Source organism: Diorhabda sublineata, chromosome 2, assembly GCF_026230105.1.
Source record: "Diorhabda sublineata isolate icDioSubl1.1 chromosome 2, icDioSubl1.1, whole genome shotgun sequence".
NCBI classification, from domain to species: Eukaryota; Metazoa; Arthropoda; class Insecta; order Coleoptera; family Chrysomelidae; genus Diorhabda; species Diorhabda sublineata.
The window spans coordinates 34,942,394-34,963,958 of NC_079475.1; the positions used below are offsets into that span (position 1 = coordinate 34,942,394).

The 21,565-nt window shown below is 32.4% G+C and overlaps 2 protein-coding genes and 1 long non-coding RNA gene across 7 annotated transcripts in view; 2 read left to right on the forward strand and 1 right to left on the reverse strand.

Annotated features, from left to right (window-relative positions):
• Positions 1 to 6,188, reverse strand: part of LOC130452983 (histone-lysine N-methyltransferase Suv4-20) — a 27,347-nt gene extending 21,159 nt beyond the window's left edge. Inside the window, exons 1-4 of one of the 2 annotated variants that reach the window (XM_056792546.1) lie at positions 5,459 to 6,188; positions 2,842 to 3,226; positions 2,243 to 2,498; positions 790 to 1,572 (exon numbers count right to left, since the gene is read on the reverse strand). In XM_056792546.1, coding sequence (XP_056648524.1) covers positions 790 to 1,572; positions 2,243 to 2,498; positions 2,842 to 3,141 — 1,339 coding nt within the window. In that variant the 5' untranslated portion in view covers positions 3,142 to 3,226; positions 5,459 to 6,188. The remainder of the gene's footprint in view (positions 1 to 789; positions 1,573 to 2,242; positions 2,499 to 2,841; positions 3,227 to 5,458) is intronic. The other variant, XM_056792547.1, reaches the window with a different exon arrangement.
• On the forward strand, positions 5,335 to 9,798 carry LOC130452984 (uncharacterized). Its single transcript, XR_008911012.1, has 2 exons — positions 5,335 to 5,429; positions 9,326 to 9,798. It is a non-coding gene; the product is annotated as an uncharacterized LOC130452984 (long non-coding RNA).
• Positions 9,799 to 10,114: 316 nt separating this feature from the next.
• Positions 10,115 to 21,565, forward strand: part of LOC130452793 (interference hedgehog-like) — a 114,664-nt gene continuing 103,213 nt past the window's right edge. For 3 of the 4 annotated variants that reach the window (XM_056792245.1, XM_056792244.1, XM_056792243.1), the window contains exon 1: positions 10,120 to 10,374. The gene's annotated coding sequence lies outside the window, so the exon portion shown is untranslated. Of the gene's footprint in view, positions 10,375 to 21,565 lie in introns of all 4 variants that reach the window. The other variant, XM_056792240.1, reaches the window with a different exon arrangement.

The following is a 21,565-nucleotide window of genomic DNA, read 5'->3' on the forward strand; positions in this document are numbered from 1 at the left end:
CTTGCCCAACAACGCATCATTTCAATAGAACCAAAACCATAACCTCACATCGCTCCTTCAAGTCTAGAATAATTGGAAAAGCTAGTGAGGGAGAAAAACGTCCAAAACTGCTTGAATACAAGGGACAAAAGCCAGAGACCGTCAACATGCAAATATCTTCCTGTGGTGATTAAGGCCAATAATAATATTTCTTCTAAATCCCCAATTTCCAGACATTTCTCTTCCATCGCCAAAAAGACAAAACTCGTTAATTTATAAGGTCCAGATGGATATTTCACTAATTGGCTCATTATAAGCAGTTATAGTACCCACGGTGTTCTCGATGGTAAGCACATTTTCTTTCATTTCCATTTTAATTGTTTTTTTCAGCTTTCATTTTTTTGGTGAAAGTCCAAGGAGTAGGCAGATTGAGACCTTGGAATGAAACCAAAAGGGGTGATTCTTTGCGTGGAGTAGGTAGATTAAAACCACGGAATTGGATCACTTTTTATCAATGAACGAATAGCCTCCCTCTTGATAATGGCTCTAAAGAGGGAGCCAAAACATCAAGAATTTTCCAACAGGGTTCAACCTGGGAACAATGTTAGATAGGTTGGTTAGTGAGGAGATATAAAATAGTCTGCAGCTGTTTTGAATGTGTTTGAAAAAAACCTGATTGACTATAAAAGAAGGGAAGCTGATATAATGTGTAATTGAGGAAACACCAAAATTTCAAGTAAAATGTTATAAATATTAATCTTTAAAAGCTTTAAGTTTTTTTGTTTACATTTGTCAAAAATCCTAATTTACCTATTGGAGTGATAACTCTTTCACTTTCGTGGTTATCGTTGAATTTATCTTGATGAGGTGTAGCATCACAAACCAGATCGGTATCGCTGAACGTACTGGGGCAGCTACTGGCGTTACTCTGTAAATCGTCGAGTAGATTCGATCTAGAAATAGTTCTGGTGGCACTTTGCATAAGTTCCAAGTTTGCCTGACGGGCTTGTCGCCTTTGCATACGTGACGCTCTGGTACTAGTCTTATTAATGGTATCTTGTATCACAGACTTTTTACTTTTAACACTAGCAGTACTACATTTTCTTATTTGTTTATTTAAATTTATATTTACACCGCGCTTACGATTAAATTCGGCTATATCCGAAAATTTACAACCTTGTGCTATGAGAAGTTCAGCGTCGTATTTAGTTAAACCTTTTTGCCGAAGTTCCTTCATGCTCAAAGGACTTATTATTTTGCCATTTTCGGGTGTGAATTGTTCGTGACAATTAATTATTTTACTACCCTGTACTTTAACTTTAGTTCTATTTATTCGATTGTCCGTTTCGCGTAGTTTGTAACCGTTTTCTTCTTTTTGATCGGTTTCTTTCGCGTACGCCCCCATATTACGTCTTTCACAGGTCTCGCACTCACAGTAACAATTTTTATCGCCAAAAAAATCTTCTCCGTAAAAACAAGTGATTTCTTCTCCTATTTCAATATCGCGCAACACTTTCACACACGCTGTATCACGACCCGTCGCGACGAATTTACAATTGGCACGACAGTCGTGGTTAATGTATGCTGCAGGACCTGCAAGGAAAAAAACAACAAATTAAAAATTGACAATTTTTTTTACATTCAACTCCAGCTAGTAGACTCTCTTCACTGTATACTTGAATACAATATAATTCCAACTTTTGCTGATGATACTGCGATTATTGTTCAATGGAAATGGCCACAAAGAATCTAATATAAAATTACAAGCATCAATAGACCAGATAATACCTGGACTAATAGAAGGCATATCAAGTTGCTTATGTTAACTTTATGAACAAATAAAACAAAATAGCTATACAGAATAGAAATATGGAGATCTTGTGATAGCATTTTTGAAAGATGTCATCAAAATTCGCGAATCCATCGATAAATGGAATCTTATCTCACCAATGCAGGGTAGTAGCCCTCAAGTCATCATATTAGCTCATAGAATAAGTTTTAACTGAACCCAAGCTAATATTGACACACAGAAAAGTGATGTGACAGGTTTAAAGAACATTTCACTAATTTCGCCACCAGGTGCAACAATGAATAATATAAGAAATTTGAAAAATAGCACCATGTAATATAGAAAAAGGTTTAAATTAAGAGTGGGGTTGGGTTTCATTCACGACAATGCCTGACTACACAGTAAGAATGTTTCTATTTGTCTACTCTACACTGTATATTATGAAAAAAGAATTCAACATTGAATATTATTTACCTAACCACAATTGGGCACAGTTTTTCCTACAGCTGTACATCACGGAAAAATCATTCTTTCCTGGATGTAATAACTGTTTCTCTTCTTCTTCGGTTAATTCAGCTATACAACCGACCAGCCTTTCAATTTTTTCATTCTTGTACCATTTTCTTGTTGCGGATATTTTCGCCCCCTTTTGACCCTCCAAAGAATATCTGTAGCAAGGTTCTATCACAAACCCTGATTCTTTATCAAATACTCTTAGATATCGATAAATCTGGAATTGAAGAAAAATATTACTCAAATGTTCTATGCCTTTGTTAAAACATGTATAACTTCCATTAATGGTATTAATAGGAAAATATTTAGCGCCATGACTGAGGTCATAAATTACTTATCAGACTTAAACAGATTGCATCTAATCAAGATACCCTACTTAATTTAAAAACAGAAAATATTTGCTATCAGTTATTATTTTTGAATCTGCTATTTTTATACTTTATGTACTTTAGATTTCAATCAAAATTATATACAGGGAAGTGAAAAGAATTTAGAAAATAAGTTGGGCAGAGTAATTTGTAATAGACTTCTGGAAAACTATAAAACATAAAGTTACTTACATGGTCCTCCAATTTTTTCTGCTGCACTTTTGATTTAATCCTGGGCCACCAATCTCCTCTTGAAATTTTAGCGAAGGTTTTTTCATAATTTTGGTTCTTGATAAATTCTTCAATGATATTTTTCAACTCGGAGTTGTTAGCTCTTGGGGCTCTGAATCTTATGTTCATTTTATGGGAAGTGAACCCCAAATGAGGGTCCAAAACAAGTGAAGTAGATATATCATCATTGTCTGACAATTCTTTGGGGTTCATACCAGTGGGTTGCATTTTTAGGGGTCTCACAGACACATCCACAACCATTCTGATCAATGCCAATCGAAGGTTGGTTTGAAATGTGTATACCAATAAATGAACATGTTCTGGTAATCAACGAAATTTTGATAACCTAAAAGAAAAAAAAATATGAATTTGTTCAGCACACAACAACGATCTTATTTGAGTTTATTCTATTAGACTATTTGAAAATATGAAATAAGAACAATAGTAATTGAACAACTTTCTCAAACTAAGTAAAAAAGAAGAATAAATAATCAGAGTGTGATAACAGATAAATTATTTAGTAATGAGTATCTCAATTTCTTCACATCACATTAAAAAGAGTCTTTTTTCCACTATTTTTACTTTTCCTATTTTGTCAAACTTTTATTGGTCCTTCTTGGACTAGATTTGATAAACAAAAGCAGACATGTATACAGAATATTCAACTGAAGCATTAACTCCACAATACATATAGAACAATAAATTAGAAATATTAGAAAATAACAAATCAAAAGATATCCCACTTATTACACCAAAAGTAGAGAAAAAAATATATAAATTGAAAGTAAGCACCTAGATTTGGTATGGTTACAGGAAAATTTTTAAAAAACTAACCTATAAAAGAAATAGTTATCCTGTAAAACTTAATTAATGCAGCCAGGAATACCTCCATATGAGGTAAGATTTCTCTACTGTCAATAATTCCAATTACAAAATTGGATTCAGAATGAGAATGATTAAATACATTGCATAGATGTGTTATTGAACCAGCATTAAAAGAAAAATAAGTTTGCTCAGGCTTATTCCTAGGTGCTGTAAAAGTATTGGCATTAAGGACTCGTCCATAAACTTTCAAAATGGTACCCAGAAAAGTACTCACAGATGTTAACGTCATATTTCTCATACAGATACTATTCTGGTTCGAACAAGACGACGCAGAATCTCAAATATAAAAAACAGAGGTAGGAGTACCTTAAGAGAGAGTTTTGGACTGATTATCTATAGCTACAATATATCAAAATTAAAAAAAAAGACAGTAATCTAAAAATTATACAAATGTTTAAAACATAATGTTCATGCTCCAAGTATGTAAGAAATGCAGCTATAGAGATTTGGGAACTTGACTCATGAAAGACAAGATCAAAAAGTTTGCTGTGAAGCACAAGGATAGATTTTACCTCCATTGGTATATTTGTTCTGTGAAAAGCAGAGCAGAGTACTCAAGTGACATAATCCACAAGTGAACATGAACCGGCGATGTAAGCATCCTTAATGAAAAAAAGATTTCAAAATACTCTATTGTACACAAATTTATTCTTGTCAAAAAGCTTAAAAGTGGAAAAATCATCAGACTGTTTTTTTTTGAGGCTCATCAGTATTTATCATAGATGGGGAATTACAACTTTTAAAAATAAATATGATATTATCTGTCAGCTCATCACATTCACCCATTAGTATATCAGGAAACAATTGATAGTATCGAATAGCTATGACTTGTTCATTTCATTCAGTTTCAGAGTTTTAGATCATGATCATAGTTTATGAAAAGCCATTTGGATAATTTGAATTTACTATTAATTTGAGAAGTTTCTAATTTAATTTTATTATATGTTCAGCGATGGACAACAAAAAGTCCTGATTTTAGACTGGCAAGGCTTAATCAACTGTGATAAATTTTAAAAAATGTGAGAAAAACTAGCAGCTAATGGCGTTGTAATAAAATATTGTTATTAACGTTATAGCTATTATAGTTTGAGGAGAACATTTTGATTAGAACTTTCTTATACTTAGATTTGAAATTCTTGGTTTTTATATTTGTGTAAAATGTGATTACATTTAACACTTTTTTTCAATAAAACAGGAACTCAAATACATTTTACCAGCACATAGTGTTGAAATAGGATCTGAAGAATGAGCACGAAATTTGATAAAAAATAACAAAGATAAAATGAAAAACTTGGCTATTGGCAACACAGCCTTTGGAACTCTGAAACAACCTAACCTTAATTACCTACTGTAATACTGTCATTTTTGTAATGTTACATTAGAATTTGTTATTGCTTTGTTAGAATTAGGAAAATAAATACTCAATATTATATAATAAACAATACACCTTATAAAAATAAAAAATATAATCTTTGAATTAAAACAAATGTCAATTTTAGGAGGATAAGTTAATCACAGATGGTGTTTAGTTTCTATTCAAGTTTAATAATTTTCGTGAGTCATTATTGCAAGTACCTAATGTATTGTTAAATTGTTAAAAAGTGTTTAATCTTTGAAGAAAATTATTTACAAGTTGACCCAATTTATTATTGATAAATTTGTTGGTATGTATTAATACGAAGAGTAGACTTACCTCATTTTATATTTTCTTGTTTAAAATAGCATTAACATATATTATTATCTTATTTTTCTGATTTTTAAAAAATGTAAACAAACTTATAAGGTTAGACCGGACCAGACATATTTAAAAGGTTAACATTTTTCAAGGTCATTCACGTAGTTGACAACAAAGAATATTCTTAATTTTTAATACCGATAAATCAACATTGCCGATCAACAAAACACTGTTTCAAGTCTCATATTTACGCTATAATTGTTTTTAAAACCATTCCACAACTAAAAGAAAATAACTGTTCAAAAACAGTTTATGGAATACGACGATGGCGATTGCTGCAATTTAGTTACTTGTCAAACCGATATTTATCACTAAACTGACTCATGTAGAGGTTTTTACACAAATTTTAAAATGCAAAAGATCCTCGATACTTATTACTATCAGTTCCTTCCGATTTCTCACCCAAATTTTCCACATTTTCAAAAACTATTTTACTTCAACAAACCCGAAACGACGCTTGATTCAATCATGGCAGTCGAGTCCTCATGGCATGAACCTATTAATTGTACGGAATAAAATTTCATTTCAATGTCTGTTGATAAATAAGGAACAGTGTGAATTATAAAAATATATTTTGTAATTAAATTTATTTGATTCATCGGTTAGTCATTTCCTTGAATCATTATTTTTAGATAATTTTTGGAGTTTTCAAATTAGTTCAGATTTAAACCCTTCTGTGTCAAGAACCTCGGACCAAGTTAGAAGTTATCTGTTTTACTGTTTCAACGACATCTACGATTCAGTAATTCAAATATAGAAATTTTTCAATAATCTTTATTTGTTCCATGTTTATTTCTGATTCAATAGATGGAAGCACTTATACGAATATTGAAAAATAGCAGTACTATATACAGATTGTTGCAGTATTTCTGATATTCAATTGATTTAAAATATCTAACACTATAAAAATAATAAATTATTCTTCTCTGCTATTAAAAAATTTGGTTGACTCAGTACTTTTTCTACTTGTCTTGTTATTGTTTCTGTTTTGACGTTATTGCATAATTCATGGTAATTGGTTTATTCACCGATAAAAAAAAAACAATTCAGATGAGTCTAAAATATGGTATTGATCGATGAATTTGATTATGACTGTATATTATGATAACAAAATATCGAATCTATTGGAGGATCGAACCTACTGGTAGGCTCTCCATAAAACATAAAACAGTTTTCTCATGTTTCATGTGCCCACGCGCATTTTCATCACTATTTAACCTCCAAACAGTTTACACCTTTTCTCAATGAAGATTTCTTAAATTCTTTTATTGGTTTTAGGGCTTCCACGTCTACTCAAAATCATGCTTTAGACAGTTCTGAAAATATAGCAAGTTATTGTTTGTTATAAGTTTTAATAAAGTCAACCCTCATCAGCATACATTAAAAAGAGAGGAAAATTCAAAGTTGGAGTTTCATTCATAACCAACACAACTGTTCTGTTCTAATCTTTCATGCATCAATGTGTATTGATTTTAATTAATTTTAGTAAAAGAATCAACCTCAGCTTAAACTACTATTAGTTTATTGATACATAATATTATATGATAAATCAATATAAGTATTTTCAGGCACCACGATTGAATTTTTTTCAGCATTTCTTTGCACTAATTGACACGAGTTTTTTATGAGCGACTGTCAAATTATGAGGTATCCAATCTTTTTGACAACCACATATTCATGAAGTATTGAATGTGTGCGAGTGGAACTAATGCCCAAGAAAGCCCCAATCTCACGTTATGTCACTTGACGATTTTGCAATATCAGTTTACATAAAGCATGGATGTTTTCTGGCACAACAGCTGATTTTGAACGACATTTACGAAATTCATACTGTAGTGATATGAGACTCCGATTGAGCTTCATCACCAAAAGTCGAAGCGAGTTGATTGGCACACTGCTGTTGGTTTAATCCACGTCGAAAGTGATCGCACAGTTTAATTCCATTTTTTGACAAAGTTTGAAGTATCTATAAACAACTCAAATAGCACTTGTATGAAAAAAACACGTTTTGAGTACGTTCACGATTAAGAATGTCAAACTTTATAATGGCAATGTCAGATTTGACATATTCACATCATTGTTGTCATATATTAAAACTTACGTATCAACCCTCGTATTACAAACAAAAATAAATTTGAAAATGTATTAGTTGATATATTATATATTATTAGGATGAAAACATTTGTTAGAACACTTATTTCCACAAGTGAAATATAGACATTTGTGTAAATATGGTAATCCTTATAATAATAACCTAACAAAAAGGGTTATTATATTACATATTAAATAATTTGGAAAGGTGTTGACATATTAAATAATATGACCTAATTTGAATAAATTTTATTAAACTTCGTAACAGATCCCCTGCATCTAACTTAGTATTGTTTATAGCTAGTAGCCATTTATTAAACAGATTTAGGAAGAAACGTATTACAATAATACATTCGCGGTCCGATACACAACATTGAAAGCTTACAATAACTACCACTATAAGCAGAAGGTCACAAAAACACGAGCACAACATACTGTTATTGAATCATTAAGATAGACTGTACAATGCACATCAATACTAAGTAATTTAGTTTTGGGTCAAATTCTCCAATTTAATATCTATTTATACTGACAGATCCATCTAGGGTTCTAAACTTCAATTAGAAAATTAATTTAACCTTTAATATGTGTGAAACGTTTATACAATACATAGTGGTGATCCTCAAATTCTACATGTTCTACTCACCTGACTCTTCTTTTAATCTAAGTAATTTTTCCAATCATGTTTCCGTGTTTTTATGCACATTCTATTTCAAATTTCCACCTGTATTTTACAGTCAGAAACAATTATAACAATAATAATCAGGTTATATTTTCAATGCACCACGTATATTTATTTCTAAGTAAGATTGTTTACAATAATTACAATATATTGCAAAAACATGTTAGAAACATTTGAGAGAATAAATATAAAACAAATTAAACTTGAATTTGAATTTATGAAAAAACTATAGCATTAAAAGAATTAAAACTTACAGTTGCCTAATCGGAGCTTATCAATTATTTTAATGCAACAACTGTTTAGTCATTGTTAGTTTTACAATTAGCTTCCTATCAATTTTAATATTATGATTCCTTCAACCGAAAGAGAAAGGATAGAAATTTTAATTGCGCTAGGTTACGGCGATACAGTTGGAAATCATGAAGAAGCATGTGTTTTATTTAAGGAGGCTCCCGCGCGTATATGCGTTATCGATCAAAATTTAAAGAAATTTGCGTTCAAAGATCGTTTCTTCAACATGAGCTCTTATGAGAGCCATAATTAAATTCTTTGATTGTAAATTAATTAGAATTGCCGGGATATATGAGTATATAGATTTGATATGGTAAGAAATTAATTATTATTAATTATTAAAATAATTATTGAAAGAAAAAATAAGAATTATTAACTAAAAATTGTTCTAATTAAATGCATATCGAATAACTGAGCGGAAATTAGGAAATCGGCCATATTGTTTTTGTCCCTCAAGGAAAGCGCGCGAAATTTAAGTACTTTTTTTACAGTTTTTTTTTATTTTGGCTCATTTTCACAAACTAAATATATTTCAGTATAACAAACAATAATTATAACTGATGCCGTTATAGACTGGCCGTTATTCGTATACATATACTATATAAGTGTATGTAAATGTACGTGTAGAAATACTCGATGCTTATTGCCAGTTTTGAAAAAATTAAATGAGCTACTATTTATTTTTAATAAAATGTTAACGTTTAATTTAGCAACTTGTAAGCATTGTTTTAGTTCATAATTAATTAATTTAAGATTTTTAGGCATAAATACATGTGGAATGAAATCAAATTTTGAAAGACCTCCAATTGCTAGAAAAAGAGACCAAGAATAAGCGTCGATACAACGCTAGATATTTTGCTGTCATTAGAAGACAACCAACATAAATTGGCCTACAACAACATGTTAGTCAGTCATTTGTAGTAAAGTTTTTAAAGATAGAAAAACTGCATTCATACAAAGAGCACGGATGGTGGGTTCCAACAAGATAATGTACCACCAGATTATGGTTTTAATGTTAGAAGGTTTCTGAATAACCAGTTTAAAGGAAGGTGGATTGGAAGTCGCATATTGATGGAGTGGTCACCTGATCTTCGTAATTTTTTTATAATGCAGAAAAACAAGCTTTACCAAATGATATGAGAAAAATATCTTGCCTATTTAAAAGATATTGAAAACCGTCATCAATTTCATAAATTTGAGGTTTTATTTTTTTTATACGAAATAAAATAACCCGTTTTACGTGATATTACATTTTTTCCAAAAACATTTTTCCAACATTGTACGTTTTATGAATTTTGACATCACTTTATTATAACTACATAATATAATATATTCGACTAAAGCAATGGTAATGAATGAAATGCTCATTTCTCTAAATTAATAATTATATTTTATGTCTCAAAATTCGAAGTACCTAAAAAAATATCCAACTCCCATTTTTTTATTTCGAATTCAATTGAACTCATAGGTTTTATTACCACGATATTCGTTTGTAACTTCGTTAGTTGTCGGCCTACTCGAGAAGCTCGAAACTTTTTAAACTTGTATACATCGCATCACAGTAGCCGTGTCTTATGTAGGGAGATAAGTGACAAGTTTCAGGGTAAAAAAAGTATGTACACAAATAACAAACTTCAAGAATTTCAAACATTCAGCGCACATTCTTTGCATAGTTTTAAAAGCTTTTGATGAGTAAATACTGTTTTTAAATATTAGTTGACGGTCTTGTGATATGTGCTTACGTAATTTTACGGTTTCGTAGTCGTTAATATTTGATAAAGAAAACTGAAAGACGGCATAATACAAGCAGGTAAGTTGAGATGTTGAGGTTAAGTTTGTTTTGCTTGTTTATTTACAACAATTTAATTCATCCGTAGAGCGTGTTATGTTTATTTATAAAAGAAACGTTTACTTTTAAATAGAATTTTATCTATATTTGCGAGTTTTAATGTATGTGTTTATTTTTACTTGTTGAATATGATAATGTTCATCAAGTATAATTTAAGAAGTGATTTCTCTCATAATATAGATGCAGATTGAAGAAAAATATCAATTTATTGTTCTCTTGCAATGAAATATTATAGGTAATAAATCCACAGGATGTTCTCTGGGACAATGTTTTTTGTTTCCACGTTCTAAGTTTTTTGTTTCCACGTTCTAAATTGTTTAGATGGTTTCTATTTAAATACAATAGTAACGGAAATAACAATAAAATAATTGATAATTCTAAATTAGTGTAGTTTGGTTAGGTATAGAACATTTAAATTTAGATTCTAAAATAGTAGTTGTTCAAAACAACTTGGCGCCGTATTAATAATCCAATAAATGAAACGGGTCCATTTTATATAATTGTATATATAAAAAAGGCTTTTTGTAATTAATTCAGCGTTGGGAAAAAGTACTAGTTCTCAAGTACACGTTTTTTTTATCTTATTTTACATCAATATAGAAAGAATAAAAACTAATGTGTCATGGCCAAAGTATTGTTTGTTGAGGACAGCTTTAGCTCTATTAAGTGAAGTTTATGATTAAAATTTGAGATGGCGTGACTTCCATCTTTAAAATATTGTGGTAATGAAATATTATTTCGAATTCTTTTGTTTTTGCGTCCGAGAAAACAATAAAAAAAACTCTAATTATATCAAAAAGAAAGGAGTGTGTTGGAAGTTGAGAATGATATTGGTATGGAGTAGGGATGGCGATTCTTTCCAAAAAAGATTGATTTTTGAAACCTTACGAATCGATTCATGAAAAATCGAGGTTTAGAAGATCGATTTTTTGGAAATTGTTTGAATTTACAATGCAAATATGAATCCATTTAATGAAAAACCAGATAAATACCATTTTCCAATTTCTGTGATTTCTGTGTAAAATCTGGGATTTTATAGCTCAAGGAATTCGATAATATGGTAATGAATGGAGATTTTTTGTTCTTGCCCATAAAGTATAGGTTAAAAATTTAAGTGCACATTTGCCAGTGCACTTATAGTTTTTACCAGAAGAGAAAAAATCGAATGTCGATTTTCACGGGTGAAATATCGATTCACTGAATCGATTTAGTACAACATCGATTTATTGGGTCCGAGGAATCGATTCTAGTAAAAACTCTACGGTCGGTTTTGGTTGTAACAACTCGTCTAAGAATTTTTGAGAAACACCAGAGAAAAAAACTAAATAGGATAAAAAAAAGTAACAAAGGGGATAGATGTAGTCTTTCGCAAAATCTAGAAAACAGGCAACAGTGAAAACTGACGTTACATTTGAATTTGATAGCGGGGTGGTGGATAGTTTGGTCCATAAAACGACCAAACCTATTAAGCAATTCAATAAAATTCAATAAAGTATTTTTGGCACTAAATATTTAACCACAAATTAGTAACTAACATAGTTATTAACTTGAACTAAATTTAGGGGCCCGTGAATCTCAACTAGGCGTAACTTTTTGTTAACATCTTTCATTAGGTCTCGGACTATTTCGATGTCTTATTTGTGTGTTTTTCTTAAACTTCTACGCCGTAGTTGTTTATCATTTTCTTCACCATCCATCATACACTTTGCGAGGTTAAAGTGCTAAAAATTCTCAATTAGATGGGTCTGAGGTATATTAGAGTTGTTATCTGGTCGTTGTATCAAAGGTATGTTATTTTGATGTAGCCAATTCTGAGCTGCTCTTACGTAATGACGGAATACTAAGTGATGTTGATGACAAAATCAACTAATTTAGTCAGTTGTTAATGATTATTTTAGAATCTACAACTTCCCCCTTTACTCGACCCACATAAGGTCTGGATATCCCTCTTGTCGAAATCGCACACCAGACCAAATCTTTCGTTTCCTTTGATTAGGTTAGGTTAGGTTCAGAATAGGCAAGTGTGAAGAATCATCCAGCATCTTGGTATCCGTGTTAATTGGTTTGTAATATATTTATGATACTTTTATCTTTTTTGGTCTTTTACTTTCTAATTCTCGGGATACGGTACCTTTGCTAATTTTCTTACAGAAACCCCTGTATTTTGCTCCTCTTACCACTCTGTTTTTTTTTTCGGTTGACAAATCTTCAAGATACGGCATTTCTTCTTCACATTCAGCTATAATGCCGTAAATGCTTCTGCATGACATATTTTGGTTATGAAAAATGCGAACTATATGAGGCTTAGGGATCTATTCAACTTATGCTTTTTCTCATAAGACATTTTAATACAACGGACATAAACAAGGACTTGTCTAAATGGTAAGAAAATAGAATTGTTTACGAAGCCGTTTTGATATTGTATTATTACAACCTATATTTAAACGTTGTGCCAAAACTATTTCGACATACTTTAAATTTGCTATCAGTAGCCAAAATTTCATCCAAATCCGTCCGGTAGATTGTACGTTATTTATTTAGATTCAAACTTTTAAAATAGTACAATTTGGAACTTCCTAATAAAACCATGCGTATCGTCAAAATTATCGTATAAACTTGATAGATTCACCTTAAAGAATTTATATGTCCCGTAATTTCCGGTTGTAGGTTATAATTAGACCACAGAGTGCGGCGAGTAAATAAAATCTGGAGAGATGAATTTGTCATTAGAACTAGTTAAAACAGTAAAATATATTTGGAACCGGACCAAAATAATTATTAAATAGGCCACTCAAATGGCTTTCGTCACATGCAATGTTATCTTTGGAAATGTTCGGTGTATAACTTCTCAAGTTTTGAAAAGGAAAAAAAATATTAGTTATATTTTTTCATATGCTTTCCCTATTCCTTCATTTTACCTTCTCCTTTCAAATCGAACTGATATTTCTCGAATTGACGATGTTGCCATGGAACTCTTCATCCGTGTGACGTTATCCACAAATATTTTTTTACAAAAGGCTACTTATAGTACAGACAAATTAGGCAGATCTGGAGATAAAAATGTACAGCACAAAATTTTCTACAGATTCGTCTTCAAGCATTTTTTCCTAACGACAAAATTTTCACTTTAAACTTGGTTCATGTACTCAAAAACATTTTGAATTCGATAACTCGAAAACTAGAGGATTTCGACACAAACTGCCGGGAAAAAAATGTGGAGCACGTTCTGTACAAAAAAAAGGTTTCAATTCTACGAACTAGAACCAGTGAACACGTTAATTGGACTGACGAATGGGGCTCCGTTTTCTCAGATGAAAACAGAATGTGCCTGCATGGTAGCAATAGAAGAGAACGAGTCTGCAGAAGACCTGGAGAAAGAGAGAAAGAAACGGGGCTTTTGGAGTAGGTTCCTGGATGTTTTGGTCGGGCATTCCAATGGAAGCAAAAACCGAGTTGGTTTTTGTTGAAACTGGCAGTAGAGTGGGGGGATTAACGGCGAACCGATACATAGAAGAAATTTTAGGTTTAATCGGCGAAAACTTCTTCCTAATGCATGACAATGCCCGTCCAAATAATGAAGGTTCCATACGGCAGTATTTAGAGGGTGGCTAGCGTGTAGCCCGGACTTAAATCCTATCAAGTAATTATGAGATGAACTTTTGAGAAATGTTTGGACTACAAGTCCTCCACCAGCCTCGAAATCGGACCTCAAAACGGTACTCACTGAAGAATGGATAGGATGGAACAAGGTCGAGTAAAGAAACTTTTTCTATCTATGAAAAAGCTGTTATAAGAACCAGGGGAGGAAACACAAATATTGATTTTGAGATATTTAAACTTGTATTTTCTATACGGTTAATTATAACCCTTCTTCATAAAAAAAAGTATTCAATAACAACATAGACCAGTATAAAGTTAAAACGATTGTCTTTGAGATGTTAAAATCAGCAAATTAATGAAAGCTACAGATTTTTTACTAGAGACTTTTGTCCGCGGGTGTGCTATTTTTTTGCTCATGAGTGTTTTGGGGAAAAAGTTGACCAAAAAGCCTAAGGAAACAAATGCTTCACGATTCCATCATTATCTGTGAAGTTTCCTCAAGTTTTTCTACGATATTTTAACGGAAACTTCAAACTATCGAAAGTTGTGTTCACTTGCGGTACAAAAAATGCTGAAATGGTGTACAAAAATAAAAAAAAAGCTTATCGGGCATAATTCAAAAAAACAGTCACGTCAAATATTGATCTTTTGTTATACATATTCGCGTAGGTTCAAAGCAGCTGCTGTTTAATAGAAAATTCGGAAATTTCGAATGCATGTGCGTTTCTTGGTGCACAAAATTCGCGATTAGACTTTAGCAGTAGTATACGTGAAGAAACCATAAAATATGACTAATAAAACCAAAACTTGTACTACATATGTTCACCTAAAATTACTTCGCGCATTTCTTTTTGTATAAGCAAACAGTGTTTACTTTCGTAGGGATCTCAATATTTACTTTACGAAATATTGGTATCAAACACCAAACCAGATAAAGTAAATTTAAGTTCGGCACAAATATTTGTATATCCGAGGGAATATATTAGTGATAAACCGATATTGGTGGACCAATATTCCGTTAGGAAAATAACGTACGAATTTCAAATACCAAGGGGGAGCGGAAAGTAATGTCGCTTTCCTACTATAAATACAAACGAATAATTTTTGACAAGATTTTATTTTTAATAAGTAATTCGTTATCAACAACATTTTGCCATCTAAATTGCAAACTTTTAATAAGATAACGCCTTTTCTGTTGACAATCGCTGGATACTTTTTGATTAAATATTAGTTCATTCGATTCAATTATTTGCATAGTTTCTCCAAATTTCACCACTTTAGAACTAACAATTCCGCGTATACCCCACCAAATACACAGAACCGCCTTATTGGGATGAATACCCGGTTTTTTAGTACTTTGTGGTGATTCATTTGGATAGAGCCACTGCCTATAAAGGTGTGGATGATCATATAAGTTCCATTTTTCTTCTCCGGCGATTAAAAGCGATAAGAAACATTTCTGTATGGTCTCGTTGAATATTTTGCGTCTGGCGGTTGGCTTTAGTTTCTTCAGGCAGGTTATAGGGGAGCTACAAACCTATTATGCTTATTTTTTCAATCTAGGAGTCTAGGAGCTCCTCGATTTTCTTACATTTTCACATTCTCATCGAATCCTTCTAGTTCTTCCTTTATTTTGTTTTATAATTATCCAATTTTCTTTATACTACGTTATTATTAGCCAGAGTACGATCTTTTATCCATTATTTTTGGGTGCTAAAGGCATAGAAGCGATCGATATTCATCGTTAAATCTGTGCCGCGTTCGAAGAAAGAATGATTGATGAATTGGTTCTTGGGTGCAAAAACGCAGTGGCCTTTCATTACTGATGATTTGGTGGGAAAAGTTGATCCAAGGGAACAGACGTTTTATGTTTCCATCATTGTTTGAACAATTTCCTCAAGTTTCTAAAATTGTTTTTTACTAAATTGTGATGAAATTCTGGTGTACAGAATCAAGCGTATAGGTGGATAATGCTTTTACTTTACTTTTGCGGTAAGTTGATGAAGTCCGAATGATAAAGCAACATATGAAATATCGATGTTTAAAATCACCTAGATCAAAGATTTCCAGACCAGATTTTTTATCTAGTTGGATAATAAATAAATTCAAAGATTTATTCGTTATGCTATTTAAACCAAAAGGCGTGGCAAAGAACTTATTCATTTAGTTGACAAACTGTTTAAATCTGTCTTCGTCACATTTACCTTTGTGACTGCTTCACATTTAAGGGAAGTAATCGATGCATATCGTGGTTAAGTTAATCTTCAATAAATAGTTGGATTCTCAAACATTCTGTCATCTTATATGGTGCTCATGGATAAATGAATCGAACAAATCAGTTGATATCGACTTCATATTATTTGAAGATTTCTACCTTCGGTTCTTCAGCTGGGATTGGTACAGATATTCCGAATATTTGAGGCGTATCACATATCTAAATTCTTCTAAGAATATATAGATATAGTCGAAGGACTTTCTTATCAATCTACTTACAGGGTTTGTCCGGAAAGTAATAGGACTGAGTCGATTTAAAAAAATTTATTGAGCGAATCGTTACAATTCTTTAAAAACTTTCAAAATAGGCTCCTTCTGCGTCGATGCAGCGCTGCCAGCGCGATTTCCAAGCATTGAAGGCGTCACGGAAAGCATTCTCCGGAATAGCCTTGAGAGCCGCGGTGCATGCTGCTTGGATACCCTCTGTCGTCTTGAAATGCTTGCCTTTCATCGGCCTTTTCAGGCGAGGAAACAAAAAAAAGTCCGGGGGGGGCCACATCTGGGCTGTAGGGCAGCTGCGGAAGCGTTGGAATGCCGGCCTTAGTCAGGTAGCTGTTCACAAGAAAGGCGGTGTGAGCCGGGGCGTTGTCGTGGTGCAACTTCCAGTCTGCTGCGATGTCTTGTCCGACCCGATTGACCCTTCGTTTGAGTCTCTTGAGCACTTCGACACAGTCGACGGTCTGTGTTCAAAACTTTGCACACACGAGTCACATTGTCGGTGTTTGTCGAAGTCGAAGGTCTTCCACCACGGTCTTCATCGTCGACCTCTTCCCGGCCCTCCAAAAAGGCCTGATGCCACCGAAACACACCACTTCTTGCTAAAGCAACATCTTGGTAAGCCTGCTTGATCATATCAAACGTCTCTGTCGCAGAATTTAATCGCGTATCTCTGCTCTAACGAACGCTGCATTTTCGGCTTGCACAACTCACAGAAACACGTCGCGCGAAAATGCCTGTCCTGACTCTCCAGGTGCTCGGAGACAACTGACCAGCCGCTCGTTTAGCTAGGAACGCCCTCTACCGAATCCAGTCGGGGCGCGCACGCTCTGAAGTACCATCGCGGCGGAAGAAAATCAGTCCTATTACTTTCCGGACAAACCCTGTATGTAATCCTTTTTGATTACTACTTTTTACACTAATGTAATGTTATTGTTTTATTTTAACCTGTAGAGTAATTACAAATATATTTGACTATATCGAAATAATTTATATTAGCCGCGATCCGAGCTCTCGTTCCTCACGATAATTATTGCAATTCTTATATTATTCTCGCTATTCTCTCTTATCATATTGTTCTACTATTATTCCAGAATTCGCGTATATGTGATTTTGTAATAGAAAACTGTCAGTGACAAAAGCATATATCATATTCTTGATATGCGACGGAGTGCTAAAATGCATATCTGGGTAGTAGTTTATGACAGACTATGACGATTACAGTTATTGAAAAGACATATAAGTATGTACTTAACATTAATTTGGATCAGTTTTCTAATTAATTGCCCCAATTCGTAAATGGCAAACAATATCAAACTGGTCGTTAGTTTCACGAGTAATTCAGCGCTAATTAGTGTGTTAATAACAATAAATCCTTCTATAGACATTTTGTTATATGAGGCATTATTTTTTTTTTTCAAATCGTCAAGTGATAGTGAGTTTCTTAATCGAGAACATCGAGCTTAAGTTTACGTGGATGAAAGTTTTTATGAGTTTGAACGATTTCCCTTTTTATTTTAGCTGCAATTCGTCTAACTGATTGATCGGCATCATTGCAATATTATACCTTGATTTTAGAGCACTATGTTCGCTTTTATTGTCAATAATGTAAAAAGTATGTCTTTAGAAATTCTCTTAAAAGAATTAACTAACGTTTTTCTTCTAAAATAAACCGACATTTGTCTTTAAAGACTGTCTTTTTAAAAAACGAATATTCATTAGTCTTTTTTTGTCTGACAAACCGTCATTTATCTCTGGAAACTTTCTTCACAAAAACAAATCGACACTTGTCTTTGAAGACAGTATCTCTTAAAAACAAGCTTTCATTTGTGTTTGTCTTTTACAAATACAAACCGCCATTTATCTTTAAAGATTCTGTCTTACAAAAACAAACCGACATTTGTCTTTAAAGACGGTCTTTTACAAAAATGAACCATCATTTGTCTTTAGAAACTGTATTTTTCAAAAACAAACCAGCATTTGTCCTTAGAGACTGTCTGTTTTAAAAAACAAACCTTCATTGTGTTTAGAGACTGCCTTTTACAAATTTAAACAGCCATTTGTCTCTAAAGATTCTTTCTTACAATCTTTTTTAAACAAAAACCTTCATTTGTGTGTCTTTTTTTCAAAAACAAACCGACATATATATCTTTAAAGACTGTCATTTATAAAAAAAATTTTTCAAAAACAAATAAGCATTTGTGCTTAGAGACTGTCTTTTTTTCAAAAACACACCTCTATTTGTCTTTAGAGACAAATACAAACCGCGATTTGTTTTTAAAAATCCTGTATTACGAAAACAAACCGCCATGTGTCTTTAAAGAATTTGCCGTACGAAAACAAACCAATATTTGATTTTAAAGATTTTCTTTTACAAAAACAAACCGAAACTTGTCTTTAAAGACAATCTGCTAAAAACAAACCTTCATTTGTTTTTAGAAACCGATTTTCACAAATTCAAACCACCATTGTCGTTAAAAACTCTGTCTTACGAAAACAAACCGGCATCTGTCATTGAAGACTGTTTTTCATAACAATAAACCGTCCATTGTCTTTAGACATTGTCTTGATCAAAAACAAACTGTCATTTATTTGCAGAGACTCTCTTTTACATAAACAAACTGCCTTTTGTCTTAAAGACTCTGTCTTACTGTCTTTTTTAAACAAAAACCTTCATTTGTGTGTCTTTTTTTTTCAAAAACAAACTGTTAATTGTCTGAGAAAACTGTCTGCTTCAAAAACAAGACTTTGCCTTACAAGAACAAACCAACAGTCTTTAAAGAATGTCTTTTTTCAAAAACAAACATTTATTCTCATCTAACATATTGATAGTTTTCGTGCAGTGCTCATAACTTCTTGATTCTTATGTCCTCTTTTGTTTCACAAATATAAAAGAAATTAAAATGGGAGACAATATAAATATTAATGATAATATAAGAAAGTCCAAAGAAACGATGTAAAAATGGAAGAGAATCGACATACTCGTCGTTGGTGATTATATTGATAGTTTTCGCCATATTTCCGACATCATCGTCCAAAATTTTCCATAAATTTTTCAGATAGATTACTTTTAATACTCATACAAAGAAATTCGATTCGTTGTTGAATAAATAAACAACAAAAAACAATTGAAGAAACCACAGAAAAGATACGAAGGTATTATCCTGAAAGTATCTCGACCCATGAAATAACATGTAAGTGATACTCCAATTTTAATAGTGGTCATATGAATACGGATAATGTTGAATGTTATTTACTGTATCTCTTCTTGAATTGGTTGATAAAATCCGTGCCTCTGTACTTAGCGATCGTCGATTAGAAGTGCGTGAGATATTTAAGGAGGTAAATTCGGAATTCAATCCTTTGTATGAAAGCTATCTGCAAGATGGGTGTCGCGATTTGCTTCAGGCTGATCAAAATCTCACTCGCTTTAAAACTTCGATTGAATCCAAGCGAATTTTTCTCTCGATATGTCAATTCAATACCTGAGAAGTAAAATACAGTTGAAACAATAAACTTCATTTAAGGTATGTGCTCCTAACAAAACAAAAACCAAAACTACATTCTTTTGGGATTCGAAAGGTTTATTAATCATTTAGAAACAGAGAAGACGATAATTGGCCAATACTATGCTGATTTGATGATACCTTTTGATGCCTAGATTACGAAGAAAAAAATGACTATATGTCTTTTCGGAAACTACGATCGGGTTAACCTGATCAATATCTGATTGTTTGGAAACTAACCCGAATCATGTTCATCGTTGTTCTAAACTGATTGGGTAGTAGTCATCTATCTACCCCGGTAGACCGGTGAGTAAATACGATTGGCTGACATTTGTCTATGGTTTTTTGAAATTGAACAAACATTATTTATTCCCTTTAAACGGCTGTCTACTATTAATTCTCATGAGCAGTCTAATTAATGATATAATGGAAGTTTTTGTAGATCATGTTAAATTTGAAATTTTCACTGAAAATTGTACGTGACATTAGGAAACTTTGATCCAAATGTTTTCGACAAGTCTTATAGTTGCAGATAAATGAGACGATTTATTACACATCCACCGTATTTACTTTATATGGCTTCATCTGATCACTTTCTATTACTAGATTTAAAAACATGGTTTGGTGGAGAGCTATTTCAAACAAATGAAGAGGCGATGTTAAAGGAAATGGCGTATTTTACTTAACTTCCGAAATATTATTTTTTTAATGGATTAGAAAAAATAAAATCAAAGAAAATCATAAGATCAAATTTTGTAGATAAGAACGGACAAAACAACTTAGATATAGAGGGAAAGCTTGCTAGGTGGAAAGAATATATAAAAGATATATTTGATGATTATAGAGAAGAGGTCTACAGAATAAAAGAACCACTGGTTGATCCAGATATAACAATAAATGAAGTCAGGTAAGCGCCATTGCAAATGCAATAAATTGAAAAGCTCCCGGGTCTGATGGAATTCCTACAGAATTGCTAAACTCTTGAAACCAATTCCCTCGGATTACTAACTAAGCTGTTTCGCGCTATTTATCACAATTCCAACGGATTGGTTGAAATCGACTTTTATCATACTGCCTAAAAAATCAAACGCTAAAGAATGTAAAGATCACCGCACGATAAGTTTGATGAGTCATGTATTGGAAATATTCCTGCCAATTATACATTAAAGAATATACCCTAAAATAGACGATCACATTAGCAGTACTCAGTTTGGCTTTCGAAAAGAACTAGGAACTAGAGAGGGTTTGTTCAGCATTCAGGTCTTGGTGTAGAGGTGTAGATATGTCAACCGTAACGTATATTTATGCTTTATAGATTTTGAGAAGGCATTCGACAAGGTCCGTCATCGTAAACTAATAAATATCCTACAGGATAGCAAAAATATTAATTTTATAGAATCGATAAGCAATTATCCAGATAACATTAGGTGAGGAGTCAGACAGGTCTGTATATTGTCACCACTACTTTTCAATTTATACTCGAAACTTATATTTCGAAAGGCTTTCGGTAAAGACGTTGAAGAAGGTATAAAAATAAATGGGGTGATCGTAAACAA